The sequence below is a fragment of the Dermacentor silvarum genome, chromosome 1, assembly GCF_013339745.2.
Source record: "Dermacentor silvarum isolate Dsil-2018 chromosome 1, BIME_Dsil_1.4, whole genome shotgun sequence".
In the NCBI taxonomy this organism is placed as follows: domain Eukaryota; kingdom Metazoa; phylum Arthropoda; class Arachnida; order Ixodida; family Ixodidae; genus Dermacentor; species Dermacentor silvarum.
In genome coordinates this window covers 265892696-265910227 of record NC_051154.1, presented here as the reverse complement: position 1 = coordinate 265910227, position 17532 = coordinate 265892696, and the positions used below count along the sequence as shown (strand labels likewise).

At 46.8% G+C, this 17532-nt stretch overlaps 1 protein-coding gene across 1 annotated transcript in view; it reads right to left on the bottom strand.

Moving 5' to 3' along the window:
• The window catches only part of LOC119440106 (uncharacterized), a 50785-nt gene that overhangs the window by 29853 nt on the left and 3400 nt on the right, over positions 1 to 17532 (bottom strand). Inside the window, exons 3-5 of the mRNA XM_037705048.2 lie at positions 11846 to 12010; positions 7805 to 7875; positions 359 to 602 (exon numbers count right to left, since the gene is read on the bottom strand). Coding sequence (XP_037560976.2) covers positions 359 to 602; positions 7805 to 7875; positions 11846 to 12010 — 480 coding nt within the window. The remainder of the gene's footprint in view (positions 1 to 358; positions 603 to 7804; positions 7876 to 11845; positions 12011 to 17532) is intronic.

Sequence of the window (17532 nt, the reverse complement as noted above, 5' to 3'; positions counted from 1 at the left end):
TGGTTCTGTCCAACTACGTGGTATTTGCATATTTTAAAAATCTTGGTGCATGATAGTTGGGACACCCTGTATACTGGCAGACCTAGAGTAGAATACGGCTATCCCAAGGCACTTTCACAGATCCGGAGCACACACACTAAAGTTTCAGCTCCGCAGGAGCTCTACACAATGGTTTAGTCTTTGTTTCTAAAGTACATGTCAACTGTTTTTGAAATGACTGCGGCGCCTCGGCCCGTCCATGGAGAAAAAAAAAAAGTCACCCACGTGAGTGTTGTTGCCATTCGCCAGCCACCAGTTTCACTTAATCAGTGCTTATTCAAGGGTATACAAGCTTCCATATGTATAATTTTGACTGTACCTGGACGATGAGAGGCTCCGCAAAGTCCGCCAGGTCTGCCGTGAGCACGGCGTCGTAGCGTGGCTGCCTGAACGAAGGCGCGTTGTCGTTGGCGTCTCCCAGGCGCACCAGGAGCTGCGTCGAAGCCCTGCGCCCTCCACCGTCCTGCGCCTCGACAGTGAGTGCGTACTCGGGCACCGACTCGCGGTCAAGACCCTCCGACGACACCAGAGTCACTTGGCCGGTGTCTGGGTCCAGTTTCAGGCTGCACACCGGCGCACGCGCGCGACACAGACAATTAGTGGGATTAATAGAGGAAGGAAAACTTGGAGGGAGCGTGACGTGACAAAACTGAAGCCATAAAAAGTCAGCCAGTACATGATCACGCCATGGTATAGGCGTTAGCGCCTCCCACTGCCGCTCTCAGGACGCACTCTCTGGGAAAGCCAACAGATGGGGCAGCAACGTGCAGCTGCCACACCATGCACGTTGCAATTCGAAGGTGATCATTACATACGTTACAAGAAGCGAGCGAAGTTGCAACGGCATATCAGGGGACAATGTGCACAGGTTTGTTAGCAAATCACCCGAACAAGTGAGCATCGATTAAAAGCAACCGGGAACCAAGCACACTGGGCAGCGTCCGCCGAGCTCATGATCACGCGTTGGACTGACTTCTGGAGGCACGGGAGAGAGAAAAATTATTCAGATTCCATGCACTGTGGGAATCGATGTAAGCGAAGCTTTCGTATGCCGGTAAAACGAAACAGCGCACCTCGATAACAGACGCGCAGCGGACTTCAACGACGAACGCGCCCCGCAGCTGTCAAAGAGGCGGCGGATAGATAGATGCTATTAGCGTCCCCTTTGAAACGCGGCGGTAGGTTGGGCCACCAAGCTCACTTTCTTATTTTGCCTAATGTATTACCTATCTTTTTTTAAACGGACAAAAAATTACAAGCATCAACTTTTATGAAGCATTATTAGGAACACTGTTGTTGCACGCCTCCGAATTGTTTGCGGTCTCCCAACTTTTATGTCTCCTTGTGGTCTCCCTACTTTTTCTGTGTCGCGGAGAAATGCGACAGAGCGCCAACACTGACCCCATCATCTAAGCCTTCAAACGCCACAAAGCTCATGCGGACAGCACGTACAACAATGTACGTCTAATCTAAACTGGTGCGCGCACGTGATGTTGCACGAGTGGGCTGTCGGGCGCACATTCTACGAGACGAGGCGCACGCGTCAACCGTCTCAAAGAGCTATTTGGAGTTGGCGCGAGGGAAATATGCGTGCGCTTATGGTTTAATGGTTAGAGCATGGGGCTGCTGTGCTGGGAGGTCGAGGTTCGATCCCACCATCTGACACGTGATTTTTTTATTTTCTGCGCGTGAGTTATTCGGCCAGACAGCAACAGCTTAATTCTCTTATTTCGCTTACTAATCTTCTTAATACGCTTACTTATCCTCTTAATTCTCTTATTCATAGAAGACGGTGACCCGCACAACGTCAAAATTGTGGCGTGAGCGTTTGCATATAGGTAAGACATGCGGCAGTATGAGCTATTGATGGTGATCGCACACCATCAAAATTGTTAACCCACCGTGGTTGCTCAGTGGCTATGGTGTTGGGCTGCTGAGCTCGAGGTCGCGGGATAAAATCCCGGCGACGGCGGCCGCATTTCAATGGGGGCGAAATGCGAAAACACCCGTGTAATTAGATTTAGGTGCACGTTAAAGAACCCCAGGTGAACCAAATTATTCCGGAGTCCCACAATACGGCGTGCCTCATAATTATATCGTGGTTTGGCACGTAAAACCCGATAATTAAATTAATTTATATTTTAATCGAAATCGTTCAGTGATCGTTTGCATATAGGCAATACGTATACGGGGTTATGAGCCATTGATGGTGATAGTTCTTGTACCTTTCGTGTCGTCGACGTGTTTTCGCTCAACGACTTTGAAGGTCGACTGAACAATGAGACATATAAGGCTTTCGCCTTAATAACGGTTACCGGTTCGGCCCAAAATGGTTCAAGCACATAAGGCGACAACGAGTGCTTTCTTTCTTGTCCTTGGCTCATACCCGCATATCCAATGCGGGTATGCGGCACACGTGATTTTACTATCGTTAATTGTGACGTAACTGACAAGCATGTGACGTTATTGATGTCATGACTGATAAGTCATGATAAGTATGTAGTCATACACTCTAAGAAGAAAAGGAGGACAAGGGGTATTGAGGTTGCTCCTTTAGGGGAGGAACTGATTTGCCACAACCATTCCTCCCTTTAGGGGGTAAGTGAGAGGGGATGAACTGTTACTCCCCATGCGGAGGACTAACAGTTGCTCTTTCCGATGCTCCTCAAGGGAGTAACGGTTATTCTTTCCGATGCTCCTCTAAGATGGAATTAAAAAAAATTAACCATTTATACGCTGATCAAAAAATGACTTGGCTGAAAAAAAAAAGAAAAAAACGCGCCGGCAAATAGGATTCGAGCTCACGTCCTCCCGCTCACAAGTCGGGTACCCTAACCACTTTACCATGGAAGCTCGGTTGACAAATCAGGTTACCGAGACGAGGTTAACCACCTTAACGCAGGTGTGGCAATACAGAAAAGACTCTGCATTTGGTGTATGCTATGCCGGGAGAGTCTAACGTGGCGCATACTTACAAATATAAGCGAATACATAAAGAAAGCTGCCCGTTTATTCCTACGGTGATTTAAACTGAAACATTACGTGATCTTCGTGTAGCGAGCGCAAACGGGGCACGCAAGACGACAGAGAAGGACAACTTCTCTATCGCTTAGCGTGCCCCTTTTGAGCTACACATCGCTTCAGTTAAGTTTATAGTCTCCTTGGAACGAAAGGAACTCCTTAGGTACTATTGGCCAAGAAAATCTGGCAATCCATCTATGACTTGCGCGCTTAATGTGTATCGTTCACTTATGGTGTGCACGCACACGAAGTACACGGCTCTTCAGATTCCACCTTTTAAATTTCAGGCAATTTTCTCACGAAGATGCAAAGTGCTGCTTTACATCTAGTTCAGTAGACAGTACACGTACTTACAACTATTCATGATATATAGACAATACCGCGTTCACCGCATCACTACACGAGACGGACGAAAACAGCAGAGTGCATGAGGAGTAACTGTTGCAGCTCGTCCTCGCCGTTGCTCTCTTTTGGACCAGGGATCGTACATTTGCTCTCCAAAATTTGCACACGCCACCCACGCTCCTGCAGTTACTCCCTTGAGGGACGAAAGTGCCCTTTTTTGGACTAACTGTGCGGTTACTCCAGTTTTCCCCGGAATACTTCTTAGAGTGTACATTTGTATCCTTCCATGCCAATTTTCGTATATACCAAGTGAACGAGACGCGCGTTTTCGATAGGTTTTCGATAAGTTTATTTCCGCCGGAGGGTTTCTGTGGCCGGACCAGGAGTGTTTCATCCTAGGCATACACAGCTTCGCTGCAAAAATGTAATTTGTGAGCGAGTATGAGTGAGTTGCATTTATTATTGCGATAGCAATTATATGGACACTTCAACCGGATTTCTGCCGTCGGCGTCGCCGTCGCCGTGAGATTCCGTATAGATAAAATCTTCACCGCGCGCCGTATGCCCGAGCGGAAGCGTGCGGGGACGCGCGCTATCACGGAGAGCGAACGCACTCAATCTGCCACGCGCAAGCAACGAAGCGGGAAGCCAGCGCCGGAGGGAGCGGGGGGGGGGGGGGGGGGGGGCACTTTTCCTCTGCCAGCAACCGCGCTCGTCGCTCGCCGCACCGTCTCTTATCTCCACACGGCTCTGACCTTTATGCACTGGCCGCTCAGTTTCCGTTGAAGCGATAGACCGCAAGTAACTTCGCCCGCTGCTTGCTGCCAGCGTTTTGACAGTCGTTGTCTGCAGTCATTCAGTGTGATCTATCCATGTTTGTTTGTGCGCGCTCACACCACGCTTGTTCATTCAGTTAGTAATAGTCGGGCCACATTTTCCAACGCCCGCTACACATGTAATGCTGCCCGGATCGGCAGTGCAGCGCTACAGGTGTGTCCCTTCGCACGCGCGCTGCCCACGGGAAGCGCTTCTCATCAACACCACCGTTTCACACGCGCCTTCTCGTGGTCATCGAGTCTCTCTTCATGTCGGTCTACTTACGCCGCAGCACACCTGCTTAGTTAATCAGCTAATGTTTACTACAATTCATATTGCTACCAAAGCCGCTCACCTTACATCGTATGACATTGCTGTGTTGCTATGCTTTTTACTTCCTCGTCCGTCCTTAGCCAGCGCAAGACAACGCACAACGTGCAGACGCGCAAGAAAGACTGACGTATGGTTCAGCACAAACTGTCCTTGTTCATCGTTCAGAAGCATCAATCTCCTCAACTTCTTCTAAAAAAGCAACAAACTGAGCGAAATGTCAAATGCTGGCTTCTTTCCTTGCTGCAGACTAGAAGTTTGAAGTTGTAATTTATGTAATACAATGTGAATTCACGCTGCCTTCGACACCCGTAGTTCACTTGACACAGTTCGCTCAGTAGTACTCCTGTAGGCAAAACGACAATTTACTGTCTACTGTTGTCAAAATAACGTGTGTGCAAGCTACGCAGACCTTACTCTAATTCAGACATTCTCAGTAATTACCTCTGTATTCGATATGCACATGAAAATTCCCCCGTGTCTGTGTAATTTATTCGCAAATTTCTGCCTCCTCTTGATGAAACTTGCGCATTTGGTCAAGTCGATATAGTATGCAGCATATCGCCATGGGGCCGGATAAAATAGACGGCGCCGTACCGGTTCGTGAACCGTTATAAATTTTGATTTCTCCGAACCGGAACTGAACCCGAACCTGAACTGAACTGGTATTCTTTTTTAATTCGACAATCTGGTTACAAAAGCCTATACTTATATAAAACTCTCCACCTGGCACCAGTTTTGCTGCACAGTGAGAATGTCTATCAAATGAAATTTACTGCTAAGTGCAACAAAAACACTACATGCATGAGCTAGACGCATGGGGCACGTGCCTTACATTTGAACAAATCAATAACGTATACCTATAGTAAACAACAGCAGCAGAAAATGCTTATTTTCCCTTTGCTATGATAGCTGTCGAAAGTTCACGGGGTCTCTTATGTTATCCCTAAGACGACTTGAAGGCGAAAGCCTAAGTGCCGATGCATTAAAGACTGAGCCCCTTAATTCGCTTAGTCATCCCACTTACTCATCGTCTCAAATCGCCTACTCATAGAAGACGATGACGATGGTGACCCGCACACAATCAAAATTGTTGCGTGAGCGTTTGCATATAGGTAAGACATACACGGGGGTGTGAGCCATTGATGATGATGATAGTTTTTTTACCTTTAGTGTCGTCGACGCGTTTTCGCTCAAGGACTTTGAAGGTCGACTGAACGATGAGACATATAAGGCTTTGTCCTTAACAATGCTTGACCAGAAGTTTTCTGGGGTCACGGACACACTGCTGCCACAGCGCGGATAGAAGGGTCTACAGAAGTGAAGGGAACGGCTTGATGGAGAGTTGGCTTGCTGAAGGCTGGCTGTATGACGTCATAATCACTCCTAGTTTATTTACAGTTCTCTATGTTGGGGATCAGCTCATCTGTAGCTCTCACTCGCACCTGCTGCTTTCTTTCATCATCAGCAACTTGTGTCGTAACCGCTACCGAGTGCATAGGCACATTGCACTGACAGATTTTCACAGTTCATTGATGGTAGCGCGAAACCGCATCGACAAAGAAATAATCAGAACAGGACGGGCGCTGAACTTCAACTACGCTTTATTGACGGCAAACCAGTTCAGGTTCAGTGTTCGTATTCTTGAATTATTTCCGCTTTCTGTCCTGGTTTCGCGCCGCTCGTATAATCACGAACCAGCACCAACTTTGCCAATTATTTTAGTTTTTTTAAAGCATTCTACGGTGACAGCAGCGCCAAAACACTGAGCCTAGTCAGCGGAGAAAGCAAAATTTGGGGGCCGTGACACCTCCGATCACTTATCACGGGGCAATTAGCACCCGACACTAGAACATGCCCAGTTCGCATGCTTCGAATACGATTTAGCATGTTCGCGCTCGAGATCAGAAGCCCGAACATTCCCAAGTTTTAGCTCGTCAGAGCTCGAAGCATAACACTCAGACGAGCCACGAAACTTAAGCGAAACGGCACCCTAAAGCGACAAGAGCTTTAGGGTGCCTCTTGTCGGCTTCGTGTGTCCTCTCCCTTTCTTCTCAAGTCCAACGTCTATAATGGCGGCGACATTGGGTAGATATAATTAAAAGCGCCACAGCGCCTTCTGACGGCCGTAAGGCGCCCATATCGACCCTTCACTTAATACTGTAGTGTGGCAACCTTACTTTTCGCGCTGCAACGCCCTTATTTTGTCGGCGAGTCCCTTTTAAGCGACACCAGAATGCGGACCCTTGCCTCGAAATAAACAATGGCTAGAGGGAACCATAAACGTGTAACGGTTTCATCCGCTCGATAGGCTATGTGTCTGGCGCTGCTTGAGGGTGCGGTGATACAGACAGAAATACATGTCGCCTTATTGCTGCTGAACGCCTCGTGCTGGACGCAGAACGAACACGTTTTCTTGTCACCATGACAAATCCAGCCTGTTAGTACCTTTAGCGCAAAAAGCCTTCACAAAATATTTTATATGCCTGGCTCTTCATATAAAATATTCTACGAATGAACGTGAACGCGCGAAAATATGTGCATGAACAATCTGTGCCTGAATGCACCAGCGACCGATTTTTTAGTGCTTATGCCATTATTTGAGCGAGTAAGGATTCGTTGATGAATATAAAGTGCCTGCTCACTATCAGCGTAACTTAAACCTAGTGCTGAATGAAATCACAAAAACAGTTAATGACTTACATTCGTCTCTAAAGCATGGTTCTGTATTTGGGCCTAATGAAGCAAACATATGGAAACAAACTTATTTTCGTAGCAGTATAGAGGAGACTTAGGGTCGGTTATCTTGCGTAGCTGAGAAGATGCACAATGATTTTCGCGATCGTAACATATTCTTGACTTAAAATATTCAATGCTGAGAGTACGCACGTGATCTACTTCTACTGAGCTAAGAAAATGATGAAAATACCCAAAGGAAGGCTTCAAGGCAGCAGTGTCATGTTTTTGCCTTTTCGTGACAAATGATTCACTATTAACTGAGTCACTAAGAGGATGCGAGACTGCGCCGGTGCCAATGGATGCGCATTAAGATTGAGAGACTCATTGAAGTTCTTGCACATATAAAAACATGCTTAATTATCATCGACGTGTTTTCAGCTTGGCGAATTCCGACTTTTCTTAGAAGAATGGACCGGTAACGTGAAATGAAACATTGAAATCAATTGCTAAATGACACATCTGCATTGTGCATGGCATTCAACTAGTGCAATCGACGATTTCGGGAAAGACTCACTTTCTTGCGATAGGGCCGTTCAGAGATGTGTACTTGATTGTGCCAAAGCTCCCAGTGTCCGGGTCAGTGGCCTGCATTTTTGTGAGCGCAAGAAGACCATCAACATGTTTATTGGTCCGGCCCAAAGAGTTTTTTAACGAAAATTACAAGAGGAAACACTGCCGCCATAATGTCTATGATCAGCCTGTATGGAAATGATGCATGGTTAGTGCATGGATTTGTGTAAACATTGTTCTTCTGTGTTGAAACGGCTGTCTGACATCACACATTAATCATTTTCAATAAATCATTGGGTTGTAAGTGCAAAAATATGCAATGTTTATTCATGTGTGCAGAGTCTTGGCGCCTTTGGTGTGTAGAAAGATATCATTGCTCGGAAATTCCGGCCAATAAAGGCAAATAAAGGGTAGAAAACAAAGCCACAAGACCGTCTGGAGCCACAAGGACTAAGATTATACAGGGTGCCCCAGCTATCTTTAGCCAGGGTTTAAAAATACTCCGATGCGCTCTAAGACGATGCGACCAAATGAATTTTTCTTACCATCGTATGGAGTGAGTCAGAATATTTTTTGTGTTCCGATAATTTGGTTAATTAGTCAAGATTAATTAATTAACTTCCGAAGCAAGAAAGTTAGGCAAGTAATTCCTATAGAAAAGAAGTAGACTGGTCTGTCAAACGCCCAATTAAAAAGTTTCTAACTTTCTGTATATTCATAATTGGTGTTTTCCAGATCACTGCATATGCCCGCGAAATACAAAAAAAAAAAAAAAAGAAACCACGTGACATACGCGCTTGCACGCCACAATTGCAGTGCTCTCAAACTTCGCACGTACGAACGAACATCGCATTTAGCCGGGTGTACCGCCGCTTAATAGACGACAGGTCGAAGGCGAAGACGTTCGGTTGTGTGATTTACGCCAGCGATATCGCTTCCCTCGCGGCGGTTCATGATTGCGATAAGCACTGCAGACACAGCGAGTATCGTTTGCGCTGCCGTAAGGAACGGTTGCGTCATTTCGCGATAGCTGTAAGGACAATAAATATACCCGAAAAAAAAAAACTTTTTCAAACCGCTGACAATGGCGGAATAACGAACACCTCAATGGCCATAGACTGTTTTTTTATTGATGTTATGTTTATTTCGCGACATGCGCTTTCACAACACGTACTCGAAGAGGTCACCTTGTGTTGCGATACAACACTGGGACCTTTTGAGCAAGTTTGCTGTCGCAGTCTTGAGTACGATCGGTGAAATGTCGTGGCATACTTCAGTTATCCTCTCCTGTAAGTCTTCTGGGGTCGTCGTTTCCGTGTTGTATGCGCTATCCTTAATGTAGCCCCACAAAAAAAAGTCAAGAGGGTTAAGGTCGGGCGACCTTGCCGACCACTGAACGGGCCCGTGTCTCCCAAACCACTGCCCTGGGAAGTTCAGATCAAGCCATGCGCGTGCTTCGCTAGAGCTGTGGGCTGGCGCCCCGTTGTGCTGATACAACATCGCGCCAAGCCGAGCCAGCGGCATGTAGCAGCGGAAGTCTTCAACAGGCCCTTTAAGAATCTCACTTACGTACCTCTGGCCGGTCAGTGTGTTGTTGAAAAATAGTGGGCCAATGATTTTGCTGTCATGTACGCCACACCAAACACTAAAAGACCATTGATGTTGGTGGCGGGATTTTGCGAGCCAGTATGGATTTCGGTCACTCCAGTAGTGTGCATTGTGGACATTTACTTGAGAATTTCGGGAAAAGGTGGCCTCGTCAGTCCAGAGTACCTTGCCTAGAAAGTCACTATCCTGTTCCACTTGAATCAAAATCTAATTCACGAAGTCGAGTCTGTTTTGAAGATCCCTGGGCTCCCGGCATTGATGCAACTGCAGATGATAAGGGTGCAGTCCAGCTGCTTGCAAAATCCTCCAGACAGTTGATTTGGACACTCCAATCTCCGCGCTCACGCTACGTGTGCTAGCGTGTGGATTCGTCGCCATATACGCCAACACATTGGAGCGCAGCTCGTCACTTATTGGTGAAGCTCTTTGCCGCTTCCTTACAAAACAGCCGTTTTGCTTCAATGACTCATAATTATTCACTAAGGTCATCGGGCTAGGTCGCGTGCCAGGGTGCCAGCTGCGAAATATTCTTGCAGCCTGCCGTCTCTGTCCTCCTGCAGCGCCTAGGGCAAGAACCATGTCTGCTTTTTCTTCGTGTGATTAAGGCATCGCAGTCGACAGAACTTCGCTTCAACAGCCGACACACGAGTCTGTCGCTTTCCGGAACTGCCCGTCTGTCAATCGCTTTATGCAGCGCGAGCGATAACGGTTGATGATTTCGATCGCACGACCACCTCCTGCTTCACAGCCCTTTCGCTTTTAAGCGGCGGTACACCCGGCTAAATGCGATGTTCGTTCGTACGCACGAAGTTTGAGAGCACTGCAATCGCGGCGCGCAAGCGCGCATGTCACGTGGATTTTTTTTGTATTTCGCGGGCATATGCAGTGATCTGGAAAACACCAATTATGAATATACAGAAAGTTAGAAACTTTTTAATTGGGAGTTTGACAGACCAGTCTACTTCTTTTCTATAGGAATTACTTGCCTAACTTTCTTGCTTCGGAAGTTAATTAATTAATCTTGACTAATTAACCAATTAATCGGAACACAAAAATAGTCTGACTCACTCCATACGATAGTAAGAAAAATGCATTTGGTCGCATCGTCTTAGGGCGCATCGGAGTATTTTTAAACTCTGGCTAAAGATAGCAGGGGCACCCGGTATAAATCAATGTACAAGCCATAATTTCCGTGGCAGCTCAACGATTGCAGAACAAGTGTTTCGTCTAGCAATATTAGTAGAAAATTGTCCACACCTGCCGTCACTCGTTATGAGAAATGTCCTCAATTAAACACTGCACGTATTTTTACGCGAGCGCGTAGGAGATGAATGTCGGCAACTTTATTGGCATCGTAAATGCATAAACCACTTCCCAGAAATGCAGAAATATGAGAAAACAAAAAAGAATTCAAGAAGCTCGCTTGAAGACGTTTTACAGCTGAGGATTTTTTACTGTGCCTTTGTGAAAACGTGACAGATTATGCCACAACTCTGTGCCATTATCCTTTGTAGTTGAATGCAATACAGCAACTAAAATACAATGGTGAATAGATGCTCTTCGTAACGTAATTATTTCTGAAATCAATTTTACCTGTCACCTTCTAAGAATCCCCGTTTTTGAGCCCGCAAAATATCACGGTACCCAAGGGTATAAAGCGTAGGCACCAAGTTCTACAGAACATGTATCATATGGTTGAATGTGAAGATTCTATTTGAGACTTCGCCCACGTAAGTTTACAGGACTAAGCTCGTCTTTAAAGCAGCCATAAATCAGCTTATATTGGTAAAGTGTTTTTTAGAGTGTATATTTTTATTCACTTGGCGGTAAAAGGTTGATTACTATAGTGGAGGAAATGAATAGCTGAACTTCGTTTTTTCTCTAATTTTGCGCCAAAATCTGAGTGTGATGTCACGGGATTTAAAGTATTTTTCCGTATATATATATATATATATATATATATATATATATATATGCACCATTTTGACGCTGATAAAGGTCTGGAAAGTTGCTAAATAGGGTTCTTGTTTTTTTTTTTCTAGAATGCAATGTCGGGTACTTCTTAACAGATAATGAAGCAGCTACATTTCAGAAGATGCCGTGAAAAATTCATGACAACAGAACGAGCTGCTGCGAGAATTTCGTGGTGGCGTCGCCATCCACCTTTCAGTTTTGCAACTTTTCTGGCTTACTAAGACTCTTCTAATGGCGAGAGTGGCTGCTTTGTTATTGTAGAAGCGCAATTTACTAATACAGCTTAACTTCTCCTTGTGCACTGTAAAAAACTGACAATTTCATAGCAGCATTGTACCTATAATCTGCTTTGTATGTGTTGGTTGACTACTTGTGATTGTGACCACTCCTCTCTGTTACGCCGGCTTAGGGACTTGAGGGTAACAAACGTACATAATTAAATAAATAAAAATGGATCACTCACAGTGACAGCAGTGATGACGGTGCCCGGCCTGGCATCTTCGGCCACAACCACCTCGTACATGTCGCTGGTGAACATGGGGGCGTGGTCGTTCGTGTCCACAATGTTCACGCGCACCGCCACGGACGACGTCAGAGGTTGCACCGCCTCCGTCTCGGCCGCCACGATCTGCAGTGTGCATTTTGTGAGCGCTTGAGCAGTGCTGCTAGTTACGTCATACAGCCTCGGTAACAACAACTACAATTTCCTCGGCACTTCTTCGAGTACATTGCACGTTTACACTTTCGGAATGCTATCCCCTAAAATCTGCCGATCCACAGAGGAGTCTCCCGTCTGGTCCTGCTGAAGCAAATAGAGTTGCTCTGAAAAAGGTGCAATGATATCCAAAATTTTCTACATTTCTTTCTCGGATATAGCTGTTACGCCTTAGTGTCATCGCCTGCTTTGGCACTCGTGATTTCAAAGGTCTTGATACTTTCAATGTGATCGACATATAGACCATATTTTGAGCTCAGTCAAGAAGCCACATAAACAAACAAACCAACACAAGTGGAGGAAAGGCGCACATATGGCCACGGGAAATGATTTCGACGCAGGCCTCGCTCTGTCATCAACCAAAATTACAACAGCGGGCCATGGGCTATGGTCATGAACTTTCTGAACACGAACAGAATTATTTTCACACCGCTAAACCTTCTCACGCTCTGCTCAAAGTAATAAGGTGGCTTATCTGCTCTACAACGGGCTAGAGTCGTTGCTGTAACCTAAATGCAAGGTAAACCGGTGACATCCCGCAAATCACACTCATACCTCCGCCACACAAGTAGCTTCTTGTCTGGGTTCAGTTTTCTTATCACGTCAGCTTCAAGTCACTGCCTCGTCTCTCGCTTTCTCTTTGGGTGTCTGACGAGCTTGTCGAGCATGCTTCGCGCTTTCCAACGCTGCATTATCTTCGCGCATTTGGCAAATCTGTCGATGACACATGGCCTATATTATTCTGCGTTTGCTCTCAGGTTCCTAGTCGTTATCAAGGGCATGTCTTGTTGTCTACATGGCTCTAAACTAAGTTGCACAGTTGTATCCAACGGTTTACAAGCATTGCAGAAGTGCTGACTTCGTCATCTTCATCTGCTCAGAGCTTGTCAACGTATCATTACTGGACACTAACCCTTTTGTTACGGCAGGCTTTATTATTATTAGTTTCCCTTTTAATGATGAAGGCTTTAACCAGCACGATGAGAGGCTAATCCAACCCCTCCATATGTGCCACTATTTGCTGTGGACACAGCAAAAACAAGAACAAGAATGACGAGAGCAACTACATAATGGGCACCTAATTCCCGCGCTGTCGCCGTGACTGCTGAATGAAGACGACGATGACGACTTAGGCGAGCAGCGGGAGCGTGTTGCCTTGATAACGGGTATAACTCAACGGCTCTGCATCTAGATCTACAAAATGGTGATCTTACTGACTATTGGAGCGAATAATATTGTGCACTCTGAATAAAGGACAATGTGCAGTCCGTCTCTTGCAATATGCGTCCCGTTCACCCCAGTGCCAATCCTCAAGAATGAGACTATTGCCAGGTTAAAATAAAGCTGAAACAAGTGGCCTGCACGGTGTGCGAACGAAATTAGTAGGAATGAGACGGCGGTGTGCTGGCATGTTAAGAACGAAACTGAAAGAGGCGAATCAGGTCTGCTCGTTGCTAGGGAACCTATTATGTAGGGTTTTTTTTTTACCGCACGTTAAGGGGGGGGGGGGGGGAGGGGATAAGGGGCATGTCGCAGAAAATCCGGCGTCGGCGTCGGTCTCGGCGTCGGCGTCCTTGGCGAGGAAAATCATCCCGAACCACCCCGACCACGCAGGCCCTCCGTTAGGCGCAGGAAACGCTGGTGAACTCGTTGAATTTCTCAATGTAACATGCGTCAGGAAAATCGTAAAGTACGACTTAACCCCAAATTACAGATTTGATAGCGTCGGATTGTAATTTGAATATACGAGAAAACATAATTCTGTTACGAGGAAACCCAAACACAAACCTCTTTTCCAGCCTTTCTACCATTCATACGGCGGCGCGCCCGGATAGGTTACTAGCAAAAACACCATCCAGATGGCGTTCGCCTCCTAGGTAGCGGTACGGAGGCGAAGATGCCGAAAAAAACAGGAAGCTGCAGTTGCCGGGAAGCCTGACAAACCGTCAGGGATCTTTGAACGCTATGGCGTTCCAATCTTAAAGGCGCAGCTTAAATTATGGTGTTTTACGTGCCAAAACCACGATCTGATTATGAGGCATGCCGTAGTGGGGGACTCCGGAATAATCTGGACCACGTGCGTTTCTTTAACGTGCGCCTAAATTTAAGTACACGGGTGTTTTCGCATCTCGCCTCCATCGAAATGCGGCCGCCGCGGCCGGTATTTGATCCCGCGATCTCGTGCTTAGCAGCCCAACACCGTAGCCACTAAGCAACCACGGCGGGGGAAAATGTGAAGCTTAAGCGTCTTCTATTTTTTTTAGCTGCACGAAATTTAAAAAATTTGCCTGTGGAAGATAGCACAATTCTAACCCTTGAACTAAATTACTCAATGAGACGGCCATTACTTCTAGGAGAAATCAAAATGCCTAATTGAATAATTAACAGAATTACACTAATTATTTTTTAACTCATTGCTTGACGACACATATTTCAATTTACGAATTGTAGCTAGTGCGTTCGCAAGAAATATCCACTTGGAACGAATTCCGAGGATGACATCGGTATCGGTTTAATGTCGCATTTTCGCACTTTCGCATCTTCTTTTCCTATATAAACTTCTGTATCAAACAGTAAAATTTCAGTTGGAAGTAAGCGCTCGTCCTCGTCTGTTCCGTGTCCCTCTGTATTGCTTTGCGCTGCACCACTTAACATTCTAGAAGATCGCTAACGTGAGCTGGTTTCTCCAGAGGTTAAGACACTTGTCTTAGAACGCGCGAGTCGCGTGCTCCAGACTGAACTGGCGACATCTAGCGATACCACCTGGTATGAAACAAGCTTGACGCTACATTTACGAGATGACTTGTCTTCTTTGACCCTGCCGGTCGACTGGTGCTCTAGCAGCTGGTTTGGCCCTCAGGAGCGCATTCTAGACAATTGTCTTGCCCTCTGTACGTGTTGCTCAATAGAATAACAGAGAAGGGAACGAAGCGCTGACTGTCAAGCAGGTTTTATCGCGTTTATGTATACCCGCCATGGTTGCTTAGTGGCTATGGTGTTGGGCTGCTAAGCATGCACGAGGTCGCGGGATCAAATCTCGGCCACGGCGGCCGTATTTCGATGGGGGAGAAATGCGAAAAAAAACCATGTACTTAGATTTAGGTGCAGGTTAAAGAACACCAGGTGGTCCAAATTATTCCGGAGTCCCCCACTACGGCGTGCTTCATAATCAGATCGTAATTCTGGCACGTAAAACCCCATGATGTTTATTGCGTTTATGTAGATGTTTATCTATGTAGATGTTTATCAATAGCCATGGCTTAAATTTTCCGCACAGACACTTTCATTCTAGACGTTTCATCCATGGACCACTTTGGGCGCATCTTAATTTTCTGCACAATATTACGGGCGCACAGAAAAGGCGCCTAATCAATACTGTAAGGACTAATAACGATCTACATTTTCAGCTGCCAAGAGGACGTTTTATGTGCTTTATATAGTAGCACTCGCATGCAAGTTTGCAATCAGTGAGTTGAGGCGATGATCCGCGCCGGACGTGAGGATGCTGACGTCGTGTTTAAGTGGCAAGAACGGCTGTGGCTTCAACCCCGTTTAATGTATTCCACTTCATGTCGATCAATTGGTCCCGCTCGTGCTTTCCGAATGCCTTACCAAAAGCGCTAACCAAACAAGCTGCCTATCCAAATGCCAAGTAGCGAATGTCTGTAGACCCCCTTAAGCCCTCTCGAGGAACAGCGAGTGCACGCATACCAGCTTCAGAAAACTTGTCAGACAGTGGGCCTTCGGTAATGGGCTCGATATACTCCGGCGTAACGTCGACGCGCGCGCACGCTGGGCACAGCGACGCTACGCTAGCAAAACGCGAGCACTCTATAGTCTGACGCGAGGCGCGACTGACGCGGCCAGCGTCCGTCGGCGCGGCCCGGCGGCAGCTGGCGCGAAATGCAACATGCTGCATTTCGCGCCGACGACGTTACCCAGACTGCACCGCGTCCGCGTTTCTTTCCGCGCGGCGCTCGCTTTCCGCGCTCTGCTCTGCTCTACTGAGCATGCGCTGCTTTGGCTCCGGCCGCTGCGTCGGGTCGCGTCGCGTTGGACTATTGACCCTTTTCGCGGCGATCCCGTGGGCGCTGCCATATTTGATCACGTGGTGACGCGTCCATTGCTTGCCTCAACTGCCTTCGTTGCCTCCTTGTTTACAATGGAAGTGTATGACGCCGGCGCGGCTTAGAAAACCTCTGTTTTCGGAGATATCGTAGACTGTGACTAGGTGGACGACACGAAGCTTTGATCATAGCTTCAGAGAACATGCAAAAGCGCTTCCGGAGCTGATTAAGCTATGTCGAAACGGCGCAATCAGCGTATATATGGTGCTTGTTCTAAAAGTGGGGCTAAAAATGTATTCCAAGCTGTCCAAGCTTTCCAATTATGAATTCAGTCAGGATTAGTGTGTTTTGCTCTTTGTTCTCTATTCGGCAAATATTTTGAAGCAGTGGCTTGTCAGTTTCCGACTCAGTGAAGTTCCTCGGTGCGGCCACTATCTGATTATGTTCTGCTCAATCGATCGCGGGTGTGCTCAGTTCCGATAGATTTGTTCTTGCTGCGCACAAGGCTTGAAACGTAGCTGTTTTGTACATTGTAATCCCTTGTAGCAAATATATATTACAGCTAGTAAATCGCTTACTCTTGTGGACCGTCACGAAACACTCAGCTTCGACCATTCGTGCGCCATAGGTGTAGTCCGTCATTTATTGTGCGTATACAGTGCGCATATATTCAAGTGTGCGCCCGTTCACTTATTCTTGATACGGCGGCGATAGAGTGGGCGTAAGTTTTCCTGCCATTTGGGACAGATGTGTATAGACAACGTGCGCGAAACTTACTATGACAGGAAGCGGCGTTACTCCCTTTGTCATTGTTTAACGAGTGGTACTCACTCTTGCCGACGTTCTGGGGATGAAGCACTTTCTTTGAAGGTTAGCGATACAAGGCTGGCGGATGAGCCAATTTCTGTATCCGCGAGGAAAGGCGCACATCACGAAGTGCCGGTAACACGTTCGGACATTTGCAGCAGCGGTCCGTGAACTTGGCCACACAGATTCGTTCTATTCCTTAACATGCCAGTCACTATTTTTGCAGCCAAGTACTGCACACATCTTCAATCCACGTGATTCAATCTAGCATGTGTTAGCGGAAACTCAGTCGCATTTCCGACAGCTGATCGCACAGAAGCAAGGCAGAAGCGGTAATGGTTTCGTATTCGAGCGCGGGCGCTGAGGAGAGGTATGGCGCGCCGCCGTGAGCGCCATCTCGTTTGTCTAAAACAAACTGCTCCGCGAAAAGGGTCAATAGGGCAGGCGGATTTGCGCCTGGCGTGTCTTCGCCGACGTGACGCGAAGAAACGAACGCCGGCGCGCGCGCGCGTTGTGAACGTCGGAGTATAACAGAGCCTTAACTAAAAGGTCATAACTGCA